The 27,703-nt window shown below is 44.0% G+C and overlaps 1 protein-coding gene across 3 annotated transcripts in view; it reads left to right on the top strand.

The window, feature by feature from the left end:
- The window catches only part of LOC147029142 (uncharacterized), a 35,919-nt gene extending 16,114 nt beyond the window's left edge, over positions 1 to 19,805 (top strand). The window contains exons 2-4 of one of the 3 annotated variants that reach the window (XM_085876286.1): positions 9,734 to 10,166; positions 12,055 to 12,189; positions 18,135 to 19,805. In XM_085876286.1, coding sequence (XP_085732412.1) covers positions 9,746 to 10,166; positions 12,055 to 12,189; positions 18,135 to 19,363 — 1,785 coding nt within the window. In that variant the 5' untranslated portion in view covers positions 9,734 to 9,745 and the 3' untranslated portion in view covers positions 19,364 to 19,805. Of the gene's footprint in view, positions 1 to 8,758; positions 10,167 to 12,054; positions 12,190 to 13,816; positions 14,179 to 18,134 lie in introns of those variants that run through there. The other 2 variants (XM_085876288.1, XM_085876287.1) reach the window with 2 other exon arrangements.
- The last annotated feature ends 7,898 nt before the right edge of the window (positions 19,806 to 27,703 follow it).

Here is a 27,703-nt window from a genome sequence, read left to right as displayed (position 1 = left end):
TTTCTAAATTCACACGACAATTGCCTCCATTTTAGCCGTCCGCGCCCTGGTCTTGTTCCGAGCGCCGAGCATTTCGGCACCGGATTCCAATCACGCGATCGTGCACGCTTGGGCTGTTCGCAAAACACGGAACGGACCTCGTACGCAGCGTCCCGTGGAGCCGGTGCGGTTTCCAAAATAACTCCGTCCGTTACACGACCCACCGACTGCTGTCTGGGTCGGCGAAGCTCAGTCGGTTAAAAACCTGGCTAAGCTCAGATTGGAACCATGCTGGACCAATGAAGGAAAAGACAAAAACGAACTGGGAACATTTCTTCAATAATTTATTTACACGAAGCGAGGAAAGGTATGTGGTACAGGAACAGGTTTATTGGGTGTGTTATGCGGGGAAAGATGAAAGAAAGATGTAGTGCGACAATTTTACAGCAACTTACAAAAGTGGACACAGAGCAGACTTGTTGTGAGAATCCAGGCAAGATTTACAATGATCAAAGCATTTGAACAGTTTCTACTTAATGGACAGGTGCCACACACTCAGACCGACACTCAGACAAAATACACCCAGATGAATTGCAAAGGACTTTTGTTGCGAGCTCGGGAGGGAGTGAGCTGAGGTTGCAGTTCTTTTGGTACCTGAGTTTCGGGGAAAGGGATGCTCTGTGGTGTGGCACCAGACAATGGTCGCACCCTACAGCCGCACGTGTGGAGCTCGTGTGCGGGCGGAGCAGCCCGTGTGGAGAGCGCGGAGTCCACGGTATGACGTGGCAGCAGGCAGGACCCAATGAGACCCGGTCAAGGTTGGGTGTACTCGGACCAGCACAACAGACGGGCCTCCGTGATCTGCACAACAACACAACAACAGACCTGCCCACGCTGAGCAGAGACGTGGACAGGTCCTCCACGATCACGACCTTCCTTCTTCAACCAACAACCAAGGGACCATCTCGACCAACGACCTTCCTTCTTTCTTTGCAACCAGCCAACGAACCCACCGAACTCTCACAGCAATCTACTCTGAGTATGGTGTCGTAATTTATCGATCCCCAAGGTCGGGGAGGGGCCTTGGCGAAGCTGATGTCACCGTCCACCCTGATTCTACAGGGTGTCTGCACTTTCTGTCCGGGATCTCGGTCAGGCCGGAAAAGCCCACCCACACCACGCGTGTTTGAGGAAGGTGAACAGTGGTACAGCCAAGATTGAATTGGAACGTTTGGGGAAGCCGAAAAGGAACTGCGGACGTGAAGATTCTGCCTCGGAAAAACGACTCGCCGATTCGGTGAATAGGTGAATCAGCACTTGTTCAGCCCATGCGAGAGTAGCAAGCGAGAGGAAGGTACTGCACACAGATTTTGCCTCGGAAAGCGAGAGGAAGACACTGTGGTTCAAAATAAAAGTGGAGAAATCATTTATATACCTAACTAAAAGCCATTGCAACTCACCCCAGTGTTTTCCCACTAAGGCTGAGGTCACATTTGCCACGGCGGCCGTGGGGTCTCCAAAATCTACGGCCACTCGCAATTATACGGCGGCCGCAGTATTTCCATGGTCACACAATGTCTCAGTCACATATGTTTTTATTTTTCAGGTAGCCGCACGGCGTATTTATAAATTGTGGAGACCGAAAAAGTGGGTGTGCCATTCACTCTTTGATGTCGATCGGTGACCTTGGGGCGTTCCTGTGGCGGCCATAGAATTTTCAAGGCAGACGCAAGGTGCCCGCAAGGCGACTGCAGGGGGACCGCAGGGGGGCCCTCAGGTGAACGTGCGGCCAGATGGACCGTAACAAGTGGGTTATTTTTATTATTTTAAAATATTTTTTACCAGTTCTTTTGTTTGGGAGCGATCAAGATTTGTCTAGATTTTGGGAGCGATCGGGTCAAATGTCAAGGTCATGAAAAGGTCAAAATTGTCTTTTTACCATAGCACGGTCAATTTGTATCCAATTTGCATGCAACTAATGCCAGAATGTTCAGAATTCAGTGCCCCATCTTGTGATATGTGACATGACAATGACGTAATAACCCTTATTCGCGGTTGGGAGTCAAAGGTCGGGGGTCACGACATTGCAAAATGTGCGGTTTTAGTCATAACATGGTCAATTCTTATCCTATTTGCATGAAACCAACACCAAAATGTTGACTGTTCTGTTCCCCACACTCTAATACCACTTACAAAATTAAGAGTACAAAGGTCAAGGTCGAGGTCATGAAAAGGTCAAAATCGTCATTTTGCCATAGTGCGGTCGATTTTTATCCAATTTGCATGCAACCAATGCCAAAATGTTGTGAATTCAATGCCCAATCTTGTGATATACGATATGACACAATGACGTCATTACCTTTGTTTGCGGTTTGGGTCAAAGGTCAGGGGGATCAACGACCTTTATTATCATAACGCGGTCAATTCTTATATAATTTGCATGTAAGTAGATTCAAAATGTTTAGAATTCAATTCCCTATCCTGTGATGTGTTATCTTTGATTTCTTATAATGTGACCAGTTGTCATCAGATTGACTTGACACCGACACCCAAAAAGGTCAGGGAGTTCATACAGAAATTGTACAATGTACGTGAATCAGTGTCAAACAGTAGGAAATTTAATGTTTTTAAGCCATCATAACACATATGAGATGGCAGATGTGGTATGGGATTAAATACCCTCACAATCAACGGTTTCTTGGGGGGAGCAAAATGTAGCGTTGGTGAAGGTATGCGCTCCACTGAGTGCCCGTTCTAGTTGTAATTGTTATTAATCTCGGGTTAAGTCTGCTCTGTGTCTACTTTCGTCAATTGATTGTTTTATTGTCGCACCACACCTCTCTCCTCTTTCCCTTCGTTACATACCCAATAAATCTTTGTCGGACCACATACTTTTCCTCGTTGGCTTCTTAATAAATCATTATCATTCGGAATGTTCCCAGTTCGCCTTTGTCTTTTCTGTCATTGGTCCAGCATGGTTCGAATCTAAGTTTAGCGGGGTCTTTATTCCCAACGATCCGTTCTTTCGAGCCGGTATGTCCTTGGCAGTGTCGCTCGGCTGCATCCGATCCAGAGAAGTGATCTGATCCGGTTCGGACAAGGCGTACCGAGGGCGTGGTTCCCTGGTTATTATACCACGTGGTTAATTAGGCATCTTGATTCCACAGACGGGAGGACCCAAGGTCACATAGTTGAGTTATAGTCGTCCACGGTCGGTTAAGCGACCTGCCACGTCATGGAATTATCAATGAGCAATGGCCTACAATTCCAGGGAGTCTGGTGGGAATCGACGTAGCTTTTCCCACCTCGTGGTCTTGTCACCCGACCCCCACCGGCCCGCAACAAAATATATATACAGTCATGTGCCGCATAACGACGTTTCGGGCAACGACGGATTGCATATTCGACGGATCTGGAGCTGAAAAATTCCTATCGCCGAGTGATGGAGACGACATAGTGCTGCCAGTCGTATTAAAATAGCACATACAATTATGTACAGTACCTAATACTTGATAATGATAATAAACAACTAGTGTGGCCCCGTTATAACAGGATCGTTGAGGTCCATAAAATGTCATCGTGAAATAAGCGGGGTCGCGCAAAATCGGAATTCAAGAAAATCAGCGTTCAACCTGTTGTTGTTGTTGTTGACCCAATGTTGACCTAACATTCTAAAACACCCCTATTTTCGCCCGATTTGACCCGTTTTTTGCACGTTTACCTTCCAGCAAGTAAATTACCTTTGAGTTGAAGAATTCTGCGAATGAATCGTTGTTACAGTCGAAATTAAAACACAAATTTGTTTTTAGTAAAGCTTTTTATGTTGTTAAAACATTCGCACTGCTCTGAAAATATATCACACAATTGACAGATGCTCAATTCTTCTTTTGTAAATTATAACATCGATGCAATGATTCCGCATTTATAAAATCCCAACGCTATTTATTCACCTTTCCAAAATCGATGCTCGAGAAGATTGTAAGCTGCCGCTAACAACACACATGGCCGTCATGAACAGCACAAAGGTAAAACGAACACGTCTTCCGTTGATCTTGGATGTGCGTTACAATTGCCTGCAGTATTCAGTGCAGTATTAGTAACATGCTGTTTTGGTTTGAAGCTGAGGAGCAATAGGCTATACAATAAAGCCGACGTGTTGAGGTTTGTGCAAGTACGATGTTCGAAAACGAAAATATATATATATATATATATATATATCTTCTTCTTCCTCTTTCGGCTTGCTCCCGTTAGGGGTCGCCACAGCGGACCAACTGTCTAAATTCGTTTTGTTGTCCGCATAATGATTTGGCATAGGTTTTTACGCCGGATGCCCTTCCTGACGCAACCCTGGTCGCCTCTTACGACACACAGGGATATGGTACACCTATTCTAACCGGGGCATACACCGGGCCCAGTACAACTGGTGCTCATTTCGCCGACCTCGGAAGGATGGCAGGCTGAGTCAACCCCCTGGTGTTTTCGACTTAGTTTATATATATTTATATATTTATATATATATATATATATATATATATATATATATATATATACATATACATACATATATTAATTCAGTGTCCCAACGGGGCTTGAACTCCGGACCTCTTGGGTCCCAAGCCACTGCCCTTACCACTGCGCCAACACCAGGCTTATATATATATATATATATATATATATATATATATATATATATATATATATATATATATACATATATATACATATATATATATATATATATATATATATATATATATATATATATATATATATATATATATATATATATATATATATATATATATATATATATATATATATATATATATATATATATATATATATATATATATATATATATATATATATATATATATATATATATATATATATATATATATATATATATATATATACATATATATATATATATATATATTTGATGTTCGCTTCAAGACGCATTTCTCAGAACGTAACCCCGTCGTTAAGTGGCGCATGACTATATATATATATATATATATATATATATATATATATATATATATATATATATATATATATATATATATATATATATATATATATATATATATATATATATATATATATATATATATATATATATATATATATATATAGTTACGAATTTGGAATTCAATTGCACACAACATACAGGTTCCCTTTATCAGCTATGTCGATAAGTGCATGTTCCCTCGATAGCTCACCTTTCATTGTTTAAATGTTCAGAGATCGATTAGATGCGCTGCGGATCGATTTAATTGTTAGGGAACGAAACAATGGAGACGTCCCTCCCCCTCTTCTGCGAAGAAGAAGAAGAACCCTGCCATCCCGTGACGTCAACAACTCCCTCCCACCCGTGGTTGAACGGGGGGTGGATCACGAGGGCATGTCGCGCCGGGTGCGGGGGAGGTGGTGCAAAGGATAAAGAGGACAACTTTTCTTTGTTCAAAAAGAGTTCGTGGGATTAGTTCGTTAAAGAGTTCGTGGGAGTCCCACGGTAGGGCTGAGTTCGTGGGAGTCCCGTTCTGAGTCCCGTGGGCAGAGTTCGTGTGCTGAGTCCCGCGGGAGGAGTGAGCTTTTTTGCTTCGTAGAGAGCAGTCGTTCAGCAGCCGTCGGGTCCTGCTTGGCTTGCTTGGCTTGAGGCCTTCAGAAGCTTTTTGCTTCGGCTGCTGCTTTGTTTTGGAAGGAACTTGAGCCGGTTGTTCGGCTCGAGCTGCGAGTGGAGGCTTCTTCCTCTTCTTCTTGGTTCGTGGAGCTTTTCGTTCTCCATTTTGTTTCCCGGCTTGGTGCGACGCATCGACAGGAAGGATCGGCGCCTCATCTCACTGGCACGTGTTGAGAAGCGTGGGAGGATTCGCGGGAGCTCGGGAAGGAACGCGGCTCACGGCGATTTGGATCTAGCTCGCTCTCGCTGGAGGCCGGGTCCGGTCAACTTGAAGACCACACGAGGTGGAAAGGTTCGAATAAAGTTCTGAGTTCCAGCTCACTTGTCCTCCGAGCTGGAGCTCGTGATTAAAGGCCTCAGCCACCGTTTCTTGTGTGTGTGTGTGTGTGTGTGTGTGTGTGTGTGTGTGTGTGTGTGTGTGTGTGTGTGTGTGTGTGTGTGTGTGTGTGTGTGTGTGTGTGTGTGTGCGCGCGTACGTGTTTCCTTGGGCCCGCCTAATAAGTAGGAACTGCTGTTAAGTGTAAATGACTGTACATAATAAGTCGACGGTTGTAGTTCTTTTGTCGTGCTTTTGTTGCTTGTATAATTGCATACGCGTTTTGCCTTATTTAATTGCATACGTGTTTCATTATAATAAATGTTCTTGTGTGAATGTAAACCTCCTCATTGCGTCCATTCCCTCATTGACTGAACATTTCGTGTGTTGGGAGTTAGAAAGCAATTGGTTTGCCATAATAGGGGGACATTTGGACCGACGGTTCTCGGCGATTACGCCGCTCAGAATCTCGCACGGACAAGCTCGCCTTGGCGGTTTGTTCGGTAAGAGTTCCGTCGAGGGTGGAATACCCCGGTAGTTGGATCACGTGGGTATTTAGGTACATTGAAGATTGGCAATCGACCCGACCCCACGTGATGTGCCGATTGGCGTATTTCGGTTCTTGTACAAGGACCCGTCGCTCGGAGTTATCCGGGCGGCGATCTATATTCCGGGCGATCGGTCGGGCCGACTCGACTTGCGCTCCGTTCAGAGCGGTCGGTTTGCGGCTGACCCCCGGCCGTAGCAATGTATATTTATGCAGTCACAATTGTTACAGAAGGCTTTGAGCAGGTCAGAGGTCGTTTAATAATCATCACAACGAGAGCCTACGCTATACACGAAGAACACCCCATCAATAAATTGTGCTGGGTTCGATTATCTTCTTACTGTTGGATTCCAGTAGTGGAGGGATCAGTCTTTTATTTCCTCTCATTTGCAAGATAAACTGGACACACTTAATGTGGACTTTGTATGTAAAACAATGGTTACCCAGTACTGTGGAAAGGTTCGTATACATATGTACATATACATATTCATACAAAGATGTTGTCAACATGGGGCAGAATGTGGAGATTTATTACGTCCTCCATTGAAACTGTTTCCTTCCCTGTGCTTTTTCCTATTTAATGGATGGCTTTTAAAAGCTTACTATTTCACTCTGTACGAGTTTTGAAGCATATGATGATGTCCACATTTGAATGGGCAGCCATTTTTCCCTGTAACATCCCCACACATGGAGTACTGTCATACAATTGTGGTTTTGCAAAATCACATGCCTCTTCGACAATGGCACCCAACATACAGTGATCCCCAGGCAGTTATTTCGTAAGTCTTTGTGCAGTCAGATCTTACCCTCATGTCCAGTGGGTTAACGGGACGAAGTGCGTCGCATGGGTCTTTTAGCGAAGTTGAATTGTATCTCCATCTTCTCTAAAATCCTGATTTCCATTCCAACCATTTCCTTTTATCCATGATACAAATCAAATTGAGCAAGCAAGCAAACACACACAATATGAATAACAAGCACCCGCACAGCCTCCCGTGAGCGAATCACAAGAAGAAGAAAGACTCTGCCTGGCGCGCGCATGGAACGCCCTCTCCTTCAAATCTGCATGCCAATTGACAACGGCATCTCATATTGCTCACCACACAGGGAAAAGCGATTAATGATACGGGGAAAAGCCAAAAACGTTCACAGCACCAACCACATCTTGCCGGGAATGCCTCGGATGGGCACACTGGATGAGGGTCGTATGAATCTCATCGCCGGAACACAGCAGGATGGGCAGCGAGGGACGAGGGTCACGGGAAGAGCGGTCTGGGACTTCGGTGCAGAGCTCCGGGCCGTGCCGCGCTGGATGTGCAAATGAGAACGCTTCTGTCCCAAGGAGGATGGCAAGTTGTGGGTGGAACTGCGATTGCCCAACAGGGAAGCGCAATTTGGGTCACGGCACGTCGCTTCGGGTTGTTACCCCACCCTTAATCTGGGGCTTATGAAAGGTGGATCGTGAAGCCATCCACCCTCTATTTGCCTGCCTGCCTCGCCCTCTTTTTCACCTGCCTGCCTCGCCCTCTTTTTCACCTGCCTGCATCTCCCTCTTTTTCACCTGCCTGTCTCGCCCTCCTTTTTGCCTGCCTGCCTCCTCCTAATTTTTTTTACCTCTCTGCTCCGCCCTCTTCTTCAATGCTCCTCGTCTGCCCGTCGCTAGATCTACACTCGTGGTTGGTGTGTGACTGACGTTCTTTTCCACGAGCCCTGGCAAAGTGACTAAGCAGAAGATAACGCGCCGACTCTTGAAGTGGGAACTCTCAAGCGGAGCGTCCCACGGAGGTACATGCTACACTCACAGACCAATGCAACTCGAGGCAAGGGATCTTTTTCCTCATGCATCTTCTCTCCCCTCTCTGTTTCCACCCCTCTATCTCATCCCCTTTGGACGCACAAAAGAGCATCCCACTGATTTGCAATCACAGTTTCCTCTGGAACGACACCGCAACCCCCATATTCCATCACACGACACCTCCCACTCCCACAACTTTGTCAGCAGTATTTCTCCCTCCTCCCACCCCCAAAGCATATTGGGTTGCGTTGGTCGGCCGACCGTGCCAGGTATTGCGAGGCTGTTCGTCCTCATCTACTCTCCTTCTTTCTGGCTATCTGATCTTCCGTGCGTGTGTGTGTGTGTGTGTGTGTGTGTGTGTGTGTGTGTGTGTGTGTGTGTGTGTGTGTGTGTGTGTGTGTGTGTGTGTGTGTGTGTGTGTGTGAGTGAGTGAGATGGCGTCCCTCGTCGCATAAGTTAAGATTGCATAAGTTCAGTTCTCATGGGATAAGTCTGCACTGTGTCTGCTTTTTGTAAATTGCTTGCCTTTTGTCGCACCCCAATAATTCCTTGCTGTCCCTGCTGTACATAATCAAAAACCCATTAACAGTGCCACATACCTTTCCTCGCTTAATTGTGAATAAATGTTCACAGCTTGTTTTCAACTTTTTCTTCATTGGTCCAGTGTTGTTCAGATCTGAGCCCAGCCGGACGTTATCCCCCAACGATCTGTTTTTCTTGCCAGTACGTCCATGGGCAGTTACACTCGGCTGCAACTGATCTGGAAAGGTGATCTGGTTTGAACAATGTGCACCGAGGGTGTGTCCCCCGGTGATTAGAAAACGTGACTATTAGGTAACCGGCATTCATCAGACGGAGGACCCAAGTCACATGGTCGAGTTATTGGCATTCACAGTCGATTTACGACCCTCTGCGTCATGAAGTTATTCATGTGTGACGGCCTGCGATTCTCGAGAGTCTCGTGGGAACCTGAGGAAGCTTCCCCCCCCCCCACTCGTGGTCTTCTCTGCCCCGACCCCAGGTCCACAACAGCACTCCAAGATATAACTGGCCTCGGGGTGAATTATGGTTGTCGTGGTTCTTCTGGGGTGATTAAAAAAAGAGTCTTTAAGGGATTGATTGGCCATGGTGATTCAGTGGCTCATACCTGGACTGCAATCACACATCAGTCTCTTCAGCCTTACTTGTATTTGACATATTTGGCAATTGGTGGTATTCTGGGTCAATTTGGACTTTCACTCCAAACAGTATCACAGCAGTGATGCATAATTTGGTGGGGGAAGACCTCAAAACGCTCCACCATTACTGTCATATTGAGACGTCTCGCCAGATTCCAATGGGGACGAGGACACAACCGTAACAATAGAAACACATTCATGTTACATAACATAAGGCTTATCTCCCTGGCAGGTCATCGGTGGAATGGACAGCTTCTTGGAATGGCTCCAAACACAAGGCCTGAGAACAGAAACAGCCCAAGCAGTGATCAATGTGCTTGGAATTGAGACTCAGAAGGTGCTTCGAGCTTGTACAGACTCCGATTCATTGCGAACAGAGCTCCTCTCTCTCGCTAAAGAGAAATTTAAATTTGCAATGTATGCTGACTTCTGCAAATTTGTGAAATCTTTTTTGAAGCCGCAGGTTGTGCGGCTCGCGGGCTCTCCTCTGTTGGGAAGTCTGTTCGTTAACTTGGAGAATGTTGTTCGAGAACTTTCCAGTTTCTGTCAAAACTTCATTGGATTCCAAAATATGCAGCTGGAAAACGTTCCTGGCTTCATTGGAATTGGTTTCAGTGATGTCTGCAACCTCCACCGTCAGGATGATGGATCAACACCCAAGTCTGGTATGTCACTATTTTATACTCCCTGCATGTAAATAAATACCTTGATCTTCCATCAACCTTTTTAGTTTTTGTAACTTGTACAATCACCTTTGAAACAATTTAGTATTGTTGAACATGAATGTGGACTTGAATGTTGGTGCTGCTGAAGCAGTGTCCATGGCCATTGTGCACAATCCTGGACGAGTCACCACTCCGACACAGGATACCAGCAAGCTGGCACTCATTTTGCCAACCTCGGAAAGATGATGGGCAGAGTCAACCCCACCTGGCATGCATTGAACAGCTGAGTGGGATTTGAACTCAGGATCCTCGGATCCCATACCGACCACCCCAATCATTAAGCCAGCACCAGGCATATCAATTGACATGAAAATTCACAATTGTCAGAGTGGTGATGGGAATATACGTTTGAAATTTCAACCTGATCGGACACATGGTTTGGCTGCCAGAATTTTATTATTATTTATTTTTGAATGTTGGGTTTTTTTTTGGTTTTTTTTACAACATGGCTCACTTAAGCATGGTTGGGTTTGAGGGTAGAGAAAGAGCAGCTGAAACTGGAATCCCATCGATGTTCCTCCTGATGACTTTGTGCTTGATTTTTGCTTGTTCGGGTTCCTTTTGATGACTCCAATGCAGTACTTTAAATGCAGGATTTGATCTTCGATTTGATTTGAATTTAATTTATTTTATTCCCATTCTGAATTAAATTGAATAAAAATAAACGTCATGGGTCATTGTAAAATGTTAGGTCAAAGTGGGAAGTCTTGACATCCGATCATTATTGCCAGAAGTTATAAAGTGGTAGTTCTGGTTATATGTTATTAATGATGTTACACACCAGTCCATGAACATAACACAAAATTCACGAAACAAATAAACAGAAAACAAGTCCTGGTGAGGGTCTGCAATCTCTGATTGCCCGTCTTCATGTTAATCGAAACCGCTGAGCTCTGTCGGTGATGAGGATTGGGACTTAAGGCATTGTCTCATGAATGAGGAATTCCCAGTAAGACTGATTCATCAGCTCACGTTGATTAAATCTCTGCCTTTTGTAGACGTCGCATGTCGCTACAACCGAGCAGATGGTTTGATGAGATCCTCGGATCAGCTCCTGCACAGGCCGTCCGCAATACACGTTACACGTTGTCGTCTCAGCTCATGCTGGTGCACCAAAAAGATAGCGAACTTAACTGTCTCGAGGAAGTAAAAGTCGTAACAAGGTTGACAAGACCCCAAAACATGATAAAACTCATAAAATGGGGATTTTTTTTTTTAACAACTCGGTCTTTGTTCCAAAAAGAAGAATCCATTTATACCTGAATTTTTATTGAAATCAAAATCAAGGTCTGAGTTTTATTTTATGTCATTTTATTTGAAAATCATGACAATGGCAAAGCTCTGATGAGAGCAAGCACACAGAAGGTGTAACAAGGAGAGCAGGAGACGGGAGGGACAGAAAAGGGAAGCAGAAAACAGTAGGGAATAGACACATGAGGAAATCTGTGGAAGGGAGCGGAATGGGGTGGGGAACATGGGGTAAACAAGATGGAAGGAGAGCAGTGAATATGAACGATGTGGATTAATGGGGGTAGAAAAGATCATGGTTATGGATGAGGGAAGATGAGAGATGATCGTGAACAGCTGTTTTGAAGACCTGGAGGGGAAACTGGGATTGAAGAGTGTGGGAGTTTGTTCCAAAGGCGGGGAAAAAGAGGAATGAAAGAATAAAGGTGAGCAGTGATTCGGGATTTTGGAAGTTCTACCAGAAAGGGGTTGCTGGTGGATCTTGAACACCCTGCGGAGTTGTAAACTAAACTTTAGCAACTGCAGTTTGAACATCTACCCTCTCAGTGCAGTGTTGGCTTAAATGTCGACTTGTGCGCAGGTGAAGGTGATCTGGAAGAGGGAACAAGTTTCCAAATGGACATTCCTCAAAACCTTTTGAACTCATCTGTTACGATTAAAGAGTCAAACGATGCATCAATGCAAGAATCCAGCAGTGCTTCTCTTCTTGTACCAGGTTTGTATCACATAACAGAAAGTGCTGTGTGATGTTGAGAAATGTCTTTTGTTTCATGTTCTGTGTCAGGCACATCTTGCATTATGGCAGGAAAGTTGTTCAAACTTTGTGGAGAAAATAATTCCATTTTGGCTCCAGCTGGAACATTTGCTCCTCAATGTTATAAAGTTTTGTTTGCATTGCAGTCCAGATTCCTCATACATCCTCTTTTTCCTTCTCTTTCATCCTATTACCCCAAATTCTCTTTCCTCCCTCCCCCATTCCCTCAACCCTGCTCTTAATTTACCCATTCCCTTAAATATATATTTCATCACCACTTTTTGTGAAAATGGCGAAAGTTCAGATGTCCCCTTTTCTTTTTTTTTCTTTTTTTTTAAATACAACTTGCAGTCATGATTTCCTTGGCGAATGACTTTCTGAAGGACAACAAGAAACACGAGGACAAAATTGTTTGATCTCTTTGAAGGGAATTGTTTTTAAAGCTCTCATTCAGCACACTTCAACATTTTAACATTTATATTGTTTTTGCAGTTTCCCAGTTTAATTCCATGATGATGTGCGGTACCCACAAGCTGAGTCCCAGATGCTTCAGCACAGTTGGCCAAGTTTAAAGGGCCAGCTACCTTATTTTGGTCTTTTCTGAAACTATCATGAAAGCCGGTCAAAAATGACTCGATGGAATTATTTTATTTTAAACGAGTGAGGTACCCGTGCTCTGCAAGGGAGGGACTGGACAGCCAGTTAACGAAGGACTTGGCAAAAAAAAATTACGAAACTACAAATGCCGAATCCAGGAATGTCACTGATAGGAATTCCTCAAATTTTTCTCATTCTGCTTTAAACTCAAGCTCTCTATATTTTCATTCAAACAGCAACATAACACGATACCATTAATTTAACAAAATACTGTTTCGAAGGCAAATGCCACTCTGACGTTGTATCCTGATTGAGAGGATCTTCGTACAGATCAAAACTCAAAATCGTCATTGTATTGAGGTATTCATAAATACTCCCACCCACGTGAGAACACCGGCTGGGACTCCAAAATGTTCCACAGAAGGTTTGGCGGGGCTATCCCTAAAACTGAGGGAGTAGTTCGGGGACAGACAGACAGACAGACAGACACTCCTGCTTTGTTACATAGATAATCGGAGATTATAAGATATGATGTTTTGAAGCAAGAAGCATTATTTTAAGATACAACATGTACAAATGTGAATCCATTTGCTTTGTCGTCTGGGACGTTTCATTTTAACAGTACAGCCTCGTGAGTGTCCCAAAATCTGAAGCCTTGGCCGAGCGCCAGATGTACTTCTATCTTCTTCATTTATGAGACATCATACAGACTCAAATTAGCTCGTTTTGTGAGACAGTGTGGTTGAAAAACCTTCTTCAGCATTGAGAGATGGAGCAAAAACGAAACACAGGTTGACACCTTATCAAGTTGCGGATTGATTCGGAAGAAACTTGTTCGACAAGTTGGGTGTGTGACTGTGACAATTTGGTTAGATTTTGGTGAAGATCCAAATCTGCATTCAGACCAGAATTTTTTTTCATCAATTTGTTTATATTATTCTGGCACAGCCAAAGAGTTTAGTTGTTCTGTTGTTCCGATTTACTCTTGCAGATGAGGCAAACTCAAAATTGGCAAGACAAGACAACATAAAAACATCTTTCGCAACACAGATGACATCGGCAAAAGGTGAAGGAACAATTTTAGAATTACTTGACAAAGACAACTCAGAGAAAGAGGGATTCAGAAGAGCCAATGAGGGTTCACTGAAAAAGTGTGCACAAGATGCCTGAGTTGCACAGCCCTGACGGATGCATCTCTGAAAGGGGAAGGGATGACACAGGCTATTATTTACTTTTCGCATGCATGATGCATATATATTTATTTTATTTATAATTTTTTGCAAATCCTGTTTTTGTATGAGTTCCATATGAGAAGGAGTGATACACACTGTGAAATGATTTTCTCCTGATTTAGGAATAGCAACCCAAAACGAGGAGAAGCAGTTTGACCAATGGTAAATAAGTCTCACCAAAAATATAGGATCATAAACGTATCTCTCAGGAATGAGAAACGTTTGGGCATTTACAATTAGTCGAGAGATGACTTTTTAATTTTTTTATTTGGATGCATTGTGAGCACTTTAAACATGATTTTATCGTCGGTGTTAAGAAATGACACAGGCTGTCAATTTGAATCTGCTGCAAATCCCCTTCCTTGGGGAGGAGACACAACATGACAACCCTCAAGGTTGGTGAAATTAACCTTGAACTCTGCTCAAAAAAAAAAAACTCAATAACTGCAGGTCCCAGAGTATCCCAGAATCCTTCCCATAATCCAAAAGAATTTCCAGATTCTTGTTGACAGTTCAGTGTGTCTGCTTGAAAAGAACATCAAACCAGATGTAATGTTCCTTGCATACAATATACAATATTGTTGGTAGAAAGTATGAATTTGGTGTTGTATTGTGGAGATCCACCACTTTCAAAGATTTAAAGACAAAACCTGTTTGTATAATTTTTGGTAATCCAGTCTGAAGGTGTTTTGAAAATGTCCATCTTGTAAAAGTTTGACATCAACAGTCCAAGATGCACTTTTACAGAAATGAAAGGATCACCTCAATGCAAATCTAACCCTTGATACTCTCCAAAATAGAAATGTCTTTTTCTGATTTCCAAATTATAAAATGGGTAAATTTGCAAGGAAAGGTCAAAATCTTCTGAATCAGTTTTGCCATGTCCGAACTGTCACCAGGTTACATCTCGAGATGATACAACTCAAACGACGAATAATTTTCAGTTTCACACTGCACATGAAAAGGCAGAAACTCCGTATTTGCTTCGAAATCTTGTGTTCCAAACCCATCGCTTTCTGTAACCCATCTCATCCAGTCGCACCGAGCTGTTGCTGAACTCTGTATCCATTTCTCCTTACAAGGTGGGGAGCTTGCTGTCAAACCTCGACTCAGATTCTGCAACCTGTCCAGACTGCATGAGCCCACGTTTCGTAAAAACCTGCTCTGCTGCTCTTGCTCACCCTCTCTCTGTTATGTTCACCCTCTTATTTATTCATGGTCATCTGCAATCTGCTTGTAAAGCAGCAAACATTACCGCTCTGCAGAAAACAAAAGGTGCAAAAACAGATCCCTGCAACGACAGACGGAGCAGCCTTCTCCCAATCATCAACAAGGTTATGGAATCCATCATCACTTCAGACATTAAATCTTTCCTCCTCTCCAATGGCTTGATTTCAAATAATCAATTTCGATTCAGACCACATCACTCTTCCCTGGATATACTGCTTCTGCTCTCCCAACAATGGATGGAGATCCTCAATGTCAGACATGAAATCAGAGCCATCTCCCTCGACATATCACGTGCTTTCGATGGGGTCTGGCACCCTTCCCTGCTCACCAAACTCTCTTCCTGTGGTTTCCACGGCCATCTCCACTCATGGCTCGAAAGACTTCCTCTCCTGTCACAGCCAACGTGTGGCCTGAAATGGAGTTCTCTCATCCCCTCTTCCTGTCCAGGTTGGAGTTCCTCAAGGCAGCGTTCTGGGCCCTGTTCTTTTTCTAGTTTTCAGCAATGATCTCTCTGACTCTGGAAAACCGTCTTTATGTCTTTGCTGATTTGTGATGACTCCACTCTGCCGTATCATCTGACATCCCTCAGATCGGCAAGCAGCAGCCTCTTCACAATCTGCAGATCTGGATAAAATCACCAGCTGGTCCAACATGTGGAACACGTCTTTCAATCCTGACAAATCTCACACTCTCACAATGTCTCTCCAAAAGGACCATCTGGAATCCCCGCCCCCATCTACTTTCTGAACAATCCTGCAGAGGAAGTCCTTTCATTCAAGCTTTTGGGTCTCACTATGTGCCATTATCTTTCATGGGAAAGCCACATTTCCAAACTGGCCTCCGAAGCCAATCGCTGACCGAGCATCCTCAATCGTGCAAAGTACTTCCTTGGCACACCTGAGCTCCTGACCACAACCAAAGCTTTCGTCTGCAGCCTGATGGAGTTATGCAATCCCCTATGGGTTGTGCTCCTGCCTCTCAGCTTTCCCGGATTCATGCCGTGGAAACCAAGGCATGTCGGATCATTGGTATATCCCATAATGAGGCTGAGTCTTTCAGTCTCTCACTGTCTCACCGCAGGCATTTTGGGGGAATTTGTCTTCCACAATCTCCTGCTTTGTCTGTGATATGTCCCCCCCCCCCACCAAATTTCCGCAGGGTGCGCAAGGTCTCCCAGCAACTCCCTGATTGAAAAACTCTCAATATTAAGAATCACTGCTTTCCTTCCTGAAAGTCCCTGTCGTTTCATGACTGAAAAGTTCCTGTCATGTCCATCTTGTTTCCACTGTGAACCCAGCCCAATCCCTCTCCCAGAGATTGCATGTATTTTCCTCACCATTTTGTCCTTCCTTCTCCCACCCCTCTTGTCTCCTGCTCCCTTTGTTGTACATTCAGTGTGTTACCTTTCATGTGAGACTCGACATTGTACACAAAAAAAACAAGTATGCCGAGTCGATTTGTCCTTGGTGTGTGTGGTAATACACACTAATGTTTCATGCCACACCAATGCCTGAAACACCCTAAGTATGTTCGAAATTGTACAAGGTTTGTCCGAAATACCTGAGTGTGGATCGGGCTGACAAAATGTTTGCTTTTGTGTTCAAAACATGTTGCAGAGCACTGTTGTGAAACAAAAGTGATGGTGAGATCTTGTGGTTGTCTGCCACAATTGAGAGGATGATCACAAGAAAGAAATCGCCGTTGCTCAAAACGAACACCATCTCTTCCCACCTACCGGCACATGCACACAGACAATTTGAGTGGTGAATCAAACATCCCCTGCTATTTCCTGGCAGTTATGCAAGAACACCTGTAAATAATTATTATCATCACATTACCACAAATCAGATGAACCACCATCTACATGTGGTGGAGAGAAAGTGTACCATCGAATCCTCCGAGAGGATTTGACAGAGGATGGTAAAACTTTCAGGGTACCCCCACCCCTTCACGATCCTCCAGCAACTATCACCCCCAACAATACCCAACACCCCCTCTCTGCCTCAGCACCACGATCCCCTCCATGCGGGCCAGACATTGACATCAACATCTCATGGACATGGCACGGATACAAATTGTGTCTGGGGAAAGTATCAAGCAGAACAATCCCAGAACATACAAGACAACCAGTCAGTCGGCGACAGTTTAGCAAAGCATGTCACCCATTTTATCTGTCCTGTCGAGTGATAAGGGGTATTTCTGCTTGATTTAATACATTAACCGATTTATCACTGAACACAAAATCCCTCCCTTCTCAACCGTCAATTGAACCAAAAGCAAAACCGACCCAGCTGCCGTTAACGTGACCAACGATTTGATATTTTTAACAGCTCCATCTTCACGTCCGCATTATTGCTCTGAAACTGTCACACAAGACTTGAAACGATTCGGCTCCATAATTCCCCTGAAAGGGATTCCATCAATAATTTTGTCTCCAATCGTTTTTTCACTAACCTACATATCAGTTTCAACATTCTGAGAACCTTCAGAGTTCCTGATAATGGTGGAATCGGTATCAGAATCTGAGCTCGAGATGCATTGTTTCTCTTTGTGAAGTAGTCATTTGGATGAAGGTGGCGTACAGATGTGACGTCACTGTGAAAATTGAAAATCGACACTCAGGATTTTTCAGACTTTTAATGATTTGAATCTTTTTTGCCAATCACAAAGTGAGAGAGAAGAACTTTCATGATGATTCATGCAGGAATAATATGGTTCGAGCCTGAAGGACTTGGTCACTCATCACATGGGGAGTGGGTGTCTGTAGTTTATGAATTTTTACAAATGGTGTGTAATATTTTGACAAAAAAACTGCACAATGACTTGTTCTTCTTTTTGTTTTTGCAGAACAATCAAGAGGTCGAAATGGACAAATTACCTCCTGGTGCGGCTTGGCAGGGAAGAAGTCTTTTTTGAAGAAACATTTGCGAGGTCAAGACTCACCACCCTTAAAATCCATGTGGATATCTGGTCCTCGCAACACAAAGCTTCATATGAAACACAAACCTGTTTTCGAAAGGAGAATACATCCCAAGTATAATGTGAGCACGATGGATTTTGCAACAACAGGTGACCTCAAAAAACCTGCAAATGGAGACAACAACCAACAAGAGCATCCTTTCAAATGCGACATTTGTGATGAGGATTTCATTTCTCAAGAGAACTTGAATGGCCACCGGACCACCCATGCAGGAGAACACCCACACAAATGTTCTGTCTGTGGTAAAGGTTTTCTTGATAAATACATTTTAAAAACACATTTGAAGATCCACACAGGAGAGCATCCTTTCAAATGCTCCACGTGTCATAAATGTTTCTCTCAAAAAGGCCATTTGAATATCCATATGAAGATCCATACAGGAGAACGTCCTTACAAATGCTCCAAATGTGATAAATGTTTCTCTCATAAAATCGGTTTGAAGAGCCATATGAGGATCCATACAGGAGAGCGTCCTCACAAATGCTCTATATGTGATAAATGTTTCTCTCGAAAAGACTGCTTAAATGTCCATATGAGGATCCACACAGGAGAGCGTCCTTACAAATGCTCCACTTGTGATAAAGGTTTCTCTCAAAAATGCGGCTTTAAAAGACATATGAGGATCCACACAGGAGAGCGTCCTTACAAATGCTTCATATGTGATAAATGTTTCTCTCATAAAAACAGCTTTAAAATACATATGGGGATCCACACAGGAGAGCGTCCTTACAAATGCTCCACTTGTGAGAAATGTTTCTCTCAAAAATGCGGCTTTAAAAGACATATGAGGATCCACACAGGAGAGCGTCCTTACAAATGCTTCATATGTGATAGATGTTTCTCTCATAAAAACAGCTTTAAAATACATATGAGGATCCACACAGGAGAGCGTCCTTACAAATGCTCCACTTGTGAGAAATGTTTCTCTCAAAAAGGCGGCTTGAATCGCCATATGTGGATCCACACAGGAGACCGTCCTTACAAATGCTACACGTGTGATCAAAGTTTCTCTCAAAATTTCCATTTTGAAAAGCATTTGAGGAAACATTCAGAAATACGACAAAAGAAAGGTGACACACCAACTGTACATGGATGATTTAAACTCTTCAGTCCGAATGATAAGAAATTTGTTGATCAACTTAAATGAGTAAACACTACTTGGAGGACATCCGAATGGAGTTTGGTCTTGACATTTGTGCCAAGTGCACATTTGTACAAGGAAAAACAATAAGAACAGACATCTCTATCGATGAAAGCAATATAACACTTGAATGAGAAAATGAAGTCTCCTCCAAATACCTTGGGATAGAAGAAGGCCCCCCAAGATACAACACAAAAAAATGCGTAAAATAAGCAGCCAAGAATACCGACGCAGAATAAGACATTCTGAAGTCATCCCTCTCTCCAAATGAACTGAACCAAAGTGAAAATCCAACTTGCAGTTCTGATATTCCAATGTCGTGAAATTATAAACTGGCCACAACTGGAGATCAACAATTTAGAAACAAAAAGAAGGAAACTTACTGAAGAAGGTGGCATCATCAGCAAAGACAAGCCAAGACATCAATTCAATTTTCCACATCGTCAGGATTGTTGTCGAAGATAAGGAATGAAACGGGGCTCGGAGCCTTAGTGCACTCAGAGCTTGACAAGGAGAGGATCCTGTTGATTGGCTTTCAGTGCAGCTTGAGCTTTGTGCTTCGGATCATTGTCCTGCGAAAATGTGAATCTCATACGAGTTGGAGATTCATGGCTGACTCAAGCAGGTTTTCATTCAGCATTCTCCTGGACTTTGCACCGTCCATTGTCCCTTTTATCCTGATGAGTTTGGCAGTCCCTGCTGATGAAAATAAGCCCCACAACATGATTCTCTGGCCTGTTGTTGGCTTTGCAGTTAAGGTGGTTGACTTGGGATCTTCAGGTCCTGAGTTTGAGCTCTTATAACCGTTGAATTAATGCAAGATGGGGTTGACTCAGCCTGTCATCCTTCAAAGGTTGGTGAAATGAGCAGCAACACACTGAGGTCATAACCATTCGGGGTAACCTGTGTCAGAGTGGTGACCTGTCCAAGACTGTACTCCTTGCCAATTAAACTGCCTTGGCAGCCCGATGTGCCTTCATGGCACGAAAGGAATGGTGTTATTATTTTAACATGGTGCTGCCACCACCGTGACTGACAGTGGGGATGGTATTGACTGGGTGATGTGTCGTGTTCAGTTTATGCCAGATGTAACGCTTTGAATTTCGACCAAAAAGTTTCAATGTTTGTCTCCTCTCACCACAAAACCTTTCTCCACATGCATGCAGTCTCACGAAGATGGTTTTTTGCAAACTCCAGACGAGCTTTTCGATGTCTTTTTCAGTGATGGCTTTTTTCTTGCCACTTGTCCCTCGATGACATATTTGTGAAGGGAACGCGATATTGTTGATGATGAACACTGACCCCGATCTCACACAAGGAGCCTTGCTGATCTATCAAAGTCATTGTTGGATATACAGGGACATCCCAGAACAGTTTCCTGCTTGCCTGGCTGCTGAGTTCGGATGAGCGATGGGATTTGGGAAGAGTTCGGGTGGTGTGATACGTCTTCCCCTTCTTCAGTATGGATTTCACCGTACTCAAAGGGCTAACGAGTGACCAAATGAGTTGCACTGCAATAGATTCCTTGGATATGTGGAGGAGCTTCATTTTTGAACCAGTGATAACATTCAGGTTAAACCGATTACACTTATTTTGTAACCGTTCAAACAATTAATTTTCCCCAAAAGTGATTTTGGGTTAATTCGGCAAAGGGTCTGAATATTATGCAACTGAAAATCGTTAGATTTTCTTTTATTTTTTGTGTGCATTGTCGAGGCGTGAACACACAGAATGTACAAGAATGGGAACAAGAGAGGAGAGGACAAAAGAGTGGGGAACAGAGATATTAGATCTGTGGAAGGGAGAATGATGGGGTGGGGAACACGGGTTAAACAAGATGGACACCACAGGGACTTTCAGGACCTTAAACGACGGGGAAAAAGCTGGGAATTTGAAGGAGGTGGGTTTGGGGTGGATTAACGGGGGTAGATAATTATCGTGGTTTTGGATGGGGGAAGATAAGAGGTGGTGGTAAACAATTGTTTTGAAGACCTCTCGGGAAGAGTGTGATTGAAGAGTGTGTGTGAGTTTATTCCAAAGGTGGGAAAAAACACAGGAATGATAGAGTGAAGGTGAGCAGCAGATTGGTGATTTTGGTAATTTTACTGGAAAGGGATTACTGGCGAACCTTGGGTGGGGGGTGGGGTGGGTGGACATTTCGCAGACAGAGCAGGGGAGGCGAAACCGGAGAGCAGACGGTAGAAGACAGAAAGACCCCCAACATATCCGCGGTGAGAGAGAGAGAGACCTGTGCGAATATATGTTTTAATTGAACTTGCAATGAAGTAAAATGCTCATTTGCCTTTGCGAATGTATTCAAATTTAAAAAATACACACTGAGAAAAGCAAGGAGGGAGGTTTGTTCATGGTGTGCACATTCTTTCCGACGAAAATCCTTTTGCAGACCTCATCTCTGCTCCGTTAGACCAAACATGCCCTGGCCAAATGGTCACATTCTCTTCACTTCCTCGTCCAGGCGATTTGGAGTGAGGCTCAGATCAGGAGCCATTCTTCATGCTGTGTTTGTGATTTCAACTCTGAAAAAACCCATCTGTACTTACTCAAAGCTTCTTTGTTTCTTTCATTGATTAATTAGTTTTCTTGGAAATGTTGCTTGTGGAGGAAACCGCATCTTGTGAAAATTACATATTTTCACGTTTGTAATCTTATGTGAAGTGAGAGACTGCTTGGAATTCGCAACAGACTATGTTTCCACGCACGTGTGTGTTCCTTCTGTTTCATTCTTCAATAAACAACCTCAACTGAGATTTTCAAGTCTTTTCTGTTTCAAGGTGTTCCAAAACTTCCTCGACAGACCCAAAGACTCAGCCTCATCGTGGGAGATACCAATGATCCTGAATGCCTTGGTTTGTACAGCGTGAAGCTGAAAAAGGTGAGGGGTTGGAGCACCTCCTCAGAGGGGAGAGCAGTACTCCATTATGCTGTGGCCGAAAGCTTTGTATGTGGTCAGAATATCAACTGTGCCAAAGAAGGACTTTGCACGACGGAGGATGCCCAGCCCAGACTGACTTTAGAGGCCAGTTTGCAAATGTGGCTTTTCCAGAAAAGTAATTGCAAATCGTGATTCCAAGAAGTTTAAATGAAAGGACTTCTTCCAGAAGATTGTTGAGAAAGTCGGGGGGGGGGTGGTTCAGATGGTCGTTTCCTTTTGGAGAGACATTGTGAGAGTGTGAGATTTGTCAGGATTGAAAGACATGTTCCACATGTTGGACCACCTGGTGATTTTATCCAGATCTGCAGAGTGTGAAAAGGCTGCTGCTTGCCGATCTGAGGGATGACAGATGGTCTGTCAGAAGGTGGAGTCATCAGCAAAGAAATATGGAGGATTTCCCAGAAAGGAGAGATCATTGACGAAAACCAAAAAAAAGAACAGGGTCCAGAATATTACTTTGAGCATCTCCAGCCGAGACAGGAAGAGGGGATGAGAGAACTCCATTTAGGACCAAATATTAGCTGTGATGAGAGGAGGTCTGCGAGCCATGAGTGGAGATGGCCTTAGATTCCATAGGAAGAGTTTAGTGAGCAGGACAGGGTGCCAGACTGAATCAAAAGCACAAGATATGTCCAGGGAGATGGCTCTGATTTAATGTCTGGCTTTGAGGACATCCATCCATTATTGGAAGAGCTGAAGCAGCCTTTCCATGGAAGAGTGATCTGGTCTGAATCCAAATTGAATATCGGAAATCAAGCCATTGGAGAAGAGGATTTATTGTCTGAAGCGATGATTGATTCCATAACCTTGCTGATGATGAGAAGTCTGTTTGCTCTGTTATTGCAGTGATCTGTTTTTGCACCTTTTTTATGCAGCATGGTAATGTATGCTGATTTCCACACAGATGGCAGAGGACCATGAACAAATGAGAGGGTGAATAGAATGGAGATAGGGTGAGCAAGAGAAGGTTTTTCAGACACGTGAGCTGATGCCACCTGGACCGGTTGCAGTATCTCAGTCGAGGTTGGACAGCAAGCTCTCCACCTTGTTAGGCGAAAAGGACACAGTCCAGGGACAGCTTTGTGCGACTGGCTAAGGGTGGGTACAGAAAGCGTTTGGTTTCGGACACAAGATTGAGATGCATACACAGAGTTTAGACATTCAGCCTTTTCACATGCGGTTGATCTTTCCTCATCCTGTTAATCCAATTTGTTCACATTTTGTCCTCATTTTTTAGCTTTTTTACTTTGCAGTTGTATGTGAAGAGGATATGATGTTTTATTTGAAAACATCATGAAATATGCTCAGGTGGCATCAAAATGTGAAAACGTTGGAGGGGGTGAATACTGTTACGGTTCTCGAAACCATTTGCCTGCAAACGTACAGGTGCCCCGAAGTTAGTTCTGCCGTTAAATATATGTGCAGACAGATTCCCTCCTTGGGTTTATTGGGAAATCAAAGGGGTGCGTTGCGATGGTTTTTTAGTGTGGGTAATAAATCTTTATAAACCATCCAACAACGATCCACTGTCCACCCGCTGCCGACGCGGACCCTTGCTTTCCGAGGCAGAATCTTCCAGTCCGCAGTTCCTTTTCGCTTTCCCAACATTCCAATTCAACTTTGCAACTTTTGCTTGACGAATCCAGACACGCGTCGAGGGAGCAGGCTCCCTGCATTGCCGAAATCCCGCCCAGAAAGGGCGGACCCATTGAAGCTCCATCCAATCAGGGCAGACAGTGACGTCAGTTTCACCAAGGCCCCTCCCTGCTGAGGGAGATCAATAAATTACGAAGCAACCCTGAGAGCGGCGAGCGTTGGAGTGAGACATATCGTCGGCTGGCAGCGAAAGAAAGGAGGAAGGTCGTAGAGTGGTTGTGCTCTTTGGGGGGTCGTTCGTTTTGAGTGTGAGAGAGCTGGGAAGACCTTGACCCGACCTGGACCGGGTCTCTCGGGTCCGGTCTGCAGCCCTGATCCCCGCTTCTGACCCCGCTCAACTGGACCTGGCCTCCTTCGCAGACACGGTCATCACAGTGCGGCCGTGGACCGAGCTGCACGGCCATTGATTGGTGCCGCACCATGGAGCATGCCTTCCCTCCAATGTTCAGGTCCACGAAAGAACTGCGACCTCAGCTCACCTCCCTCTCTGGCTGCGGGGGTCCTTTGTCATGCATCTGGGTTTATTTTCATCTGAGTGTGTGGGGCCGTCTTGAAGTAGAATTACAAAATCTTTTTATTTGATCATTGTAAATCTTGCCTGTTTTATTCCCGCATAAGTCTGCTCTGTGTCCTTCTTTTGTAAGTTGATTGTAAATTTATAATTGTAGAAATGTTCCAAGTTCGTTTTTGTCTTTTTCTTCATTGGTCCAGCATGGTTCGGATCTGCGTTTAGCCGGGTTTTTATCCCCGATAATCGGTTCATTCTTGCCTGTATGTCCTTGGCAGGCTCGCTCGACTGCATCCGAACCGGAAAGGTAGTTGGTAGATGTTAGTTGGTGGAGTGATCTGGTTCGGGCAAGGTGTACTGAGAGCGTGGTTCCCTCGTAGTTGAAACTTCGTGGTTAATTAGGTCATTTGAGTTGAGACAAGCGGACCCTACGCTACGTGGTGGAAGTATTGGAGTCCACGGTCGGTGAAGGACCCGCTGCGTCAAGGAGTTGTCCGTGAGCGACGGCCTCCAATTCCGGGAGTCTGGTGGGAAACGACGTAACTTCCCCCACCTCGTGGTCATTCTCGCCACCGGACCCCGGCCTGCAACAATACTTTTGCAGGCCACTCGATATGCATAAAGGAGAGCAGGTCTGTGAAGAAAAAATTCCCAAGCTGTGTTGATAACAAGGGTGGTTGATAAAGGAGACCAGTCCTGAAGTGTGATGGCTGCTTACATTCCCTTCCAATTTGTCTGATGGACTGCCAGACTCACCGGCACTGAGACTGTTCTCAGAGAATGGCTGGTGAAATGTGCACCTTCCCAGATATCCCAGTCGGAGCAGAGGTATTGCATGAGATATTGTTGGGGAAGTTCATTTTAACCAAATCCAAAAGGGAGAATTTTTCATTGACAGAAATCTTCCTTGGTGTTTCTCTTTGAACACACTTGGGATATCTCACTACTTTTGGGTTTCTCCATCAGAAATGACATTTCTGCACACAGAATTAATTCTAGCTCATTGAACACACAGAAGTTCCACAAAATTAATCTGTTTTGTTAATCCATAAAGAGAATCTTACCTCACTGGTTTAGATATGTGTGAGTCCTTGTTTCAGCTCATTGTCCTCAAAATAAAAGTAACTTTCCCTTTTCATTCCCGTTTCTTCAAATAACTGGATTCAAAATACTGCAACGTTTCACAGAATCTTCTTGTTGAGAACATTGCTGGTGTTTGTGCCTTCTCATCCTGGGAAAAGTGCCTTGTTTGTCTGTCTGCTTCACTTGTATTTTGAGACTGTCGAATGACCGCACAATTGATATTGCCATGTAAAGCTGACCATGTGTGAAGATCGTTCCAGAAGGTTAATGCAGATTGTCTTGGGTTTGATCTTGGTTTTTGTTTGTGGTGATCGTGAATGCGGATCGAAATGGAAATTTATGTGGGCTTATTTCACATAGTAAAAGACCTGAAGATGGTTGAAGATCAAGCTTCCACAATAAAATTATCTTCTGGTCCTGCATTAACTTGTACGTCAAGAGAGGTGGAATGCACATTTCAAACATGCAGTTCAGTTCCATTCTGTGATCCAATTTTTGTGTTGAGATGAAGTCGCATCACAATGGCTCCAATTTTCAACGTGAGGATGTGGGGCTGGATGCCATTTCCTTCAAGGAAATTTTGGAACTCAGTCGGGAAGTGAAGCTGCTCTTCATTATCATCAGATATAACTCGATGAACACTGATGTATGATGTTTTTTTTTCTCCCTCTCATTGTCAAGATCTGGTTATTGATGATATCACAGTGTTATTTCTGTGGTATCAGAATGGCTTGACCTGAGTGGGTTGCAATGGCATCAATGAAAAGTAATTTCCAAATGTGATACTTCCTCAACAATGTCAGAGACGATGCATTTCAGGTGGCTTTGTCACCGTCCAAGAGATTGTGGGGAACTTCTGTGACTTGTCATCACCAACGTCAATGAGAGAGGATGCAAGCACTCTCTTGGACTGGAGTCCTCTAATATTGATAAGCACAGCACATTGATCGCAGTCCACTTCCACTCATTGTACGAAACATAAGGAACACCTGCTCCTTCCACTTAAGAGACTGATCAGATTTAAGCTATGATCCCTTTTTGATTGCACCTATTAAATCCACTTCAATCAGTGTTGATGAAGGGGAGGAGAGTTTTTAAGCCTTCATACAAGGATTGTGTGCATGTGACATTCAGAGGGTAAATGGGAAAGGCAAAAGATTTAACTGACTATGAACAGGGTATGGTCGGGGGGAGGTGCATCGGTTTGAGAATGTTAGGAACAGCAACACTGCTGGGTTTTTCATGCTCAACAGTTTCCCGTGTGTATCAGGAATGGTCCACCACCCAAAGGACGTCCAGCGAACGGCAGGCCAGTGGTGGAAAACGGCTCATTGATGAGAGGCCACAGCAGGCTGACACAAATTGTGCAGAGCAACAGACAGGCTGGAGTTAGTCAACTTACAGTCCAGTGCAACATTGGTGCGAAAAGACCCGTAAAATAATGCTCAACTCGTAACTTGACACGAATGGGGCGTGGCACCCGACGAATGCACAAAGTTCCACTTCTTTCAGCACAAAAAACCAAGAACCTGCAGTTACGGTGGGTGAAGGAATAACAACAATGGACACTGGAGGATTGGATAAACACTGCCTGGTCTGATAAATCCCGGTTCCCACTTTTTCACGCTAATGAAGGAATAGAGTGTTCAGAAAAACAAGAGTACATGCATCATCTTTCTGTGTGTCAACATTATAGACTGGTGCTGGTCGTGTGGGATGTGATTTCATGGCACACATTGGGCCCCATGATAAAAGTGGAGCAACATTTGAATGCCGCAGGATATCTGAACATCATTGCTGATCAGGTGCATCCCGTCATGGTAGCAGTGCATCAATCTGCCAATGGATTTCTTCAGCAGGATAATCTCCCATGCCACAAGACTGGCATGATCCATGAATGGTTCCCTGAACATGACAGTGAATTCAGCTTTCTGCAGTGGCCTGCAATGTCACCCGATCTCAATCCAATTGAGCATCTGTGGGATGAGATGGATTGAGCCATTCAGAGTGGAGATCCACTTTCAGCCAACTTGACCCAACTGTGGGAAGCATTGGAGTTAACATGGGGCAACATCGCCATGGAACACTTTTGACA

Source organism: Eptatretus burgeri, chromosome 4 (assembly GCF_056783735.1).
Source record: "Eptatretus burgeri isolate ZD-2024b chromosome 4, Ebu_testis_v1, whole genome shotgun sequence".
Taxonomy (NCBI): Eukaryota; Metazoa; Chordata; class Myxini; order Myxiniformes; family Myxinidae; genus Eptatretus; species Eptatretus burgeri.
This window is presented reverse-complemented; position numbering and strand designations above follow the sequence as displayed.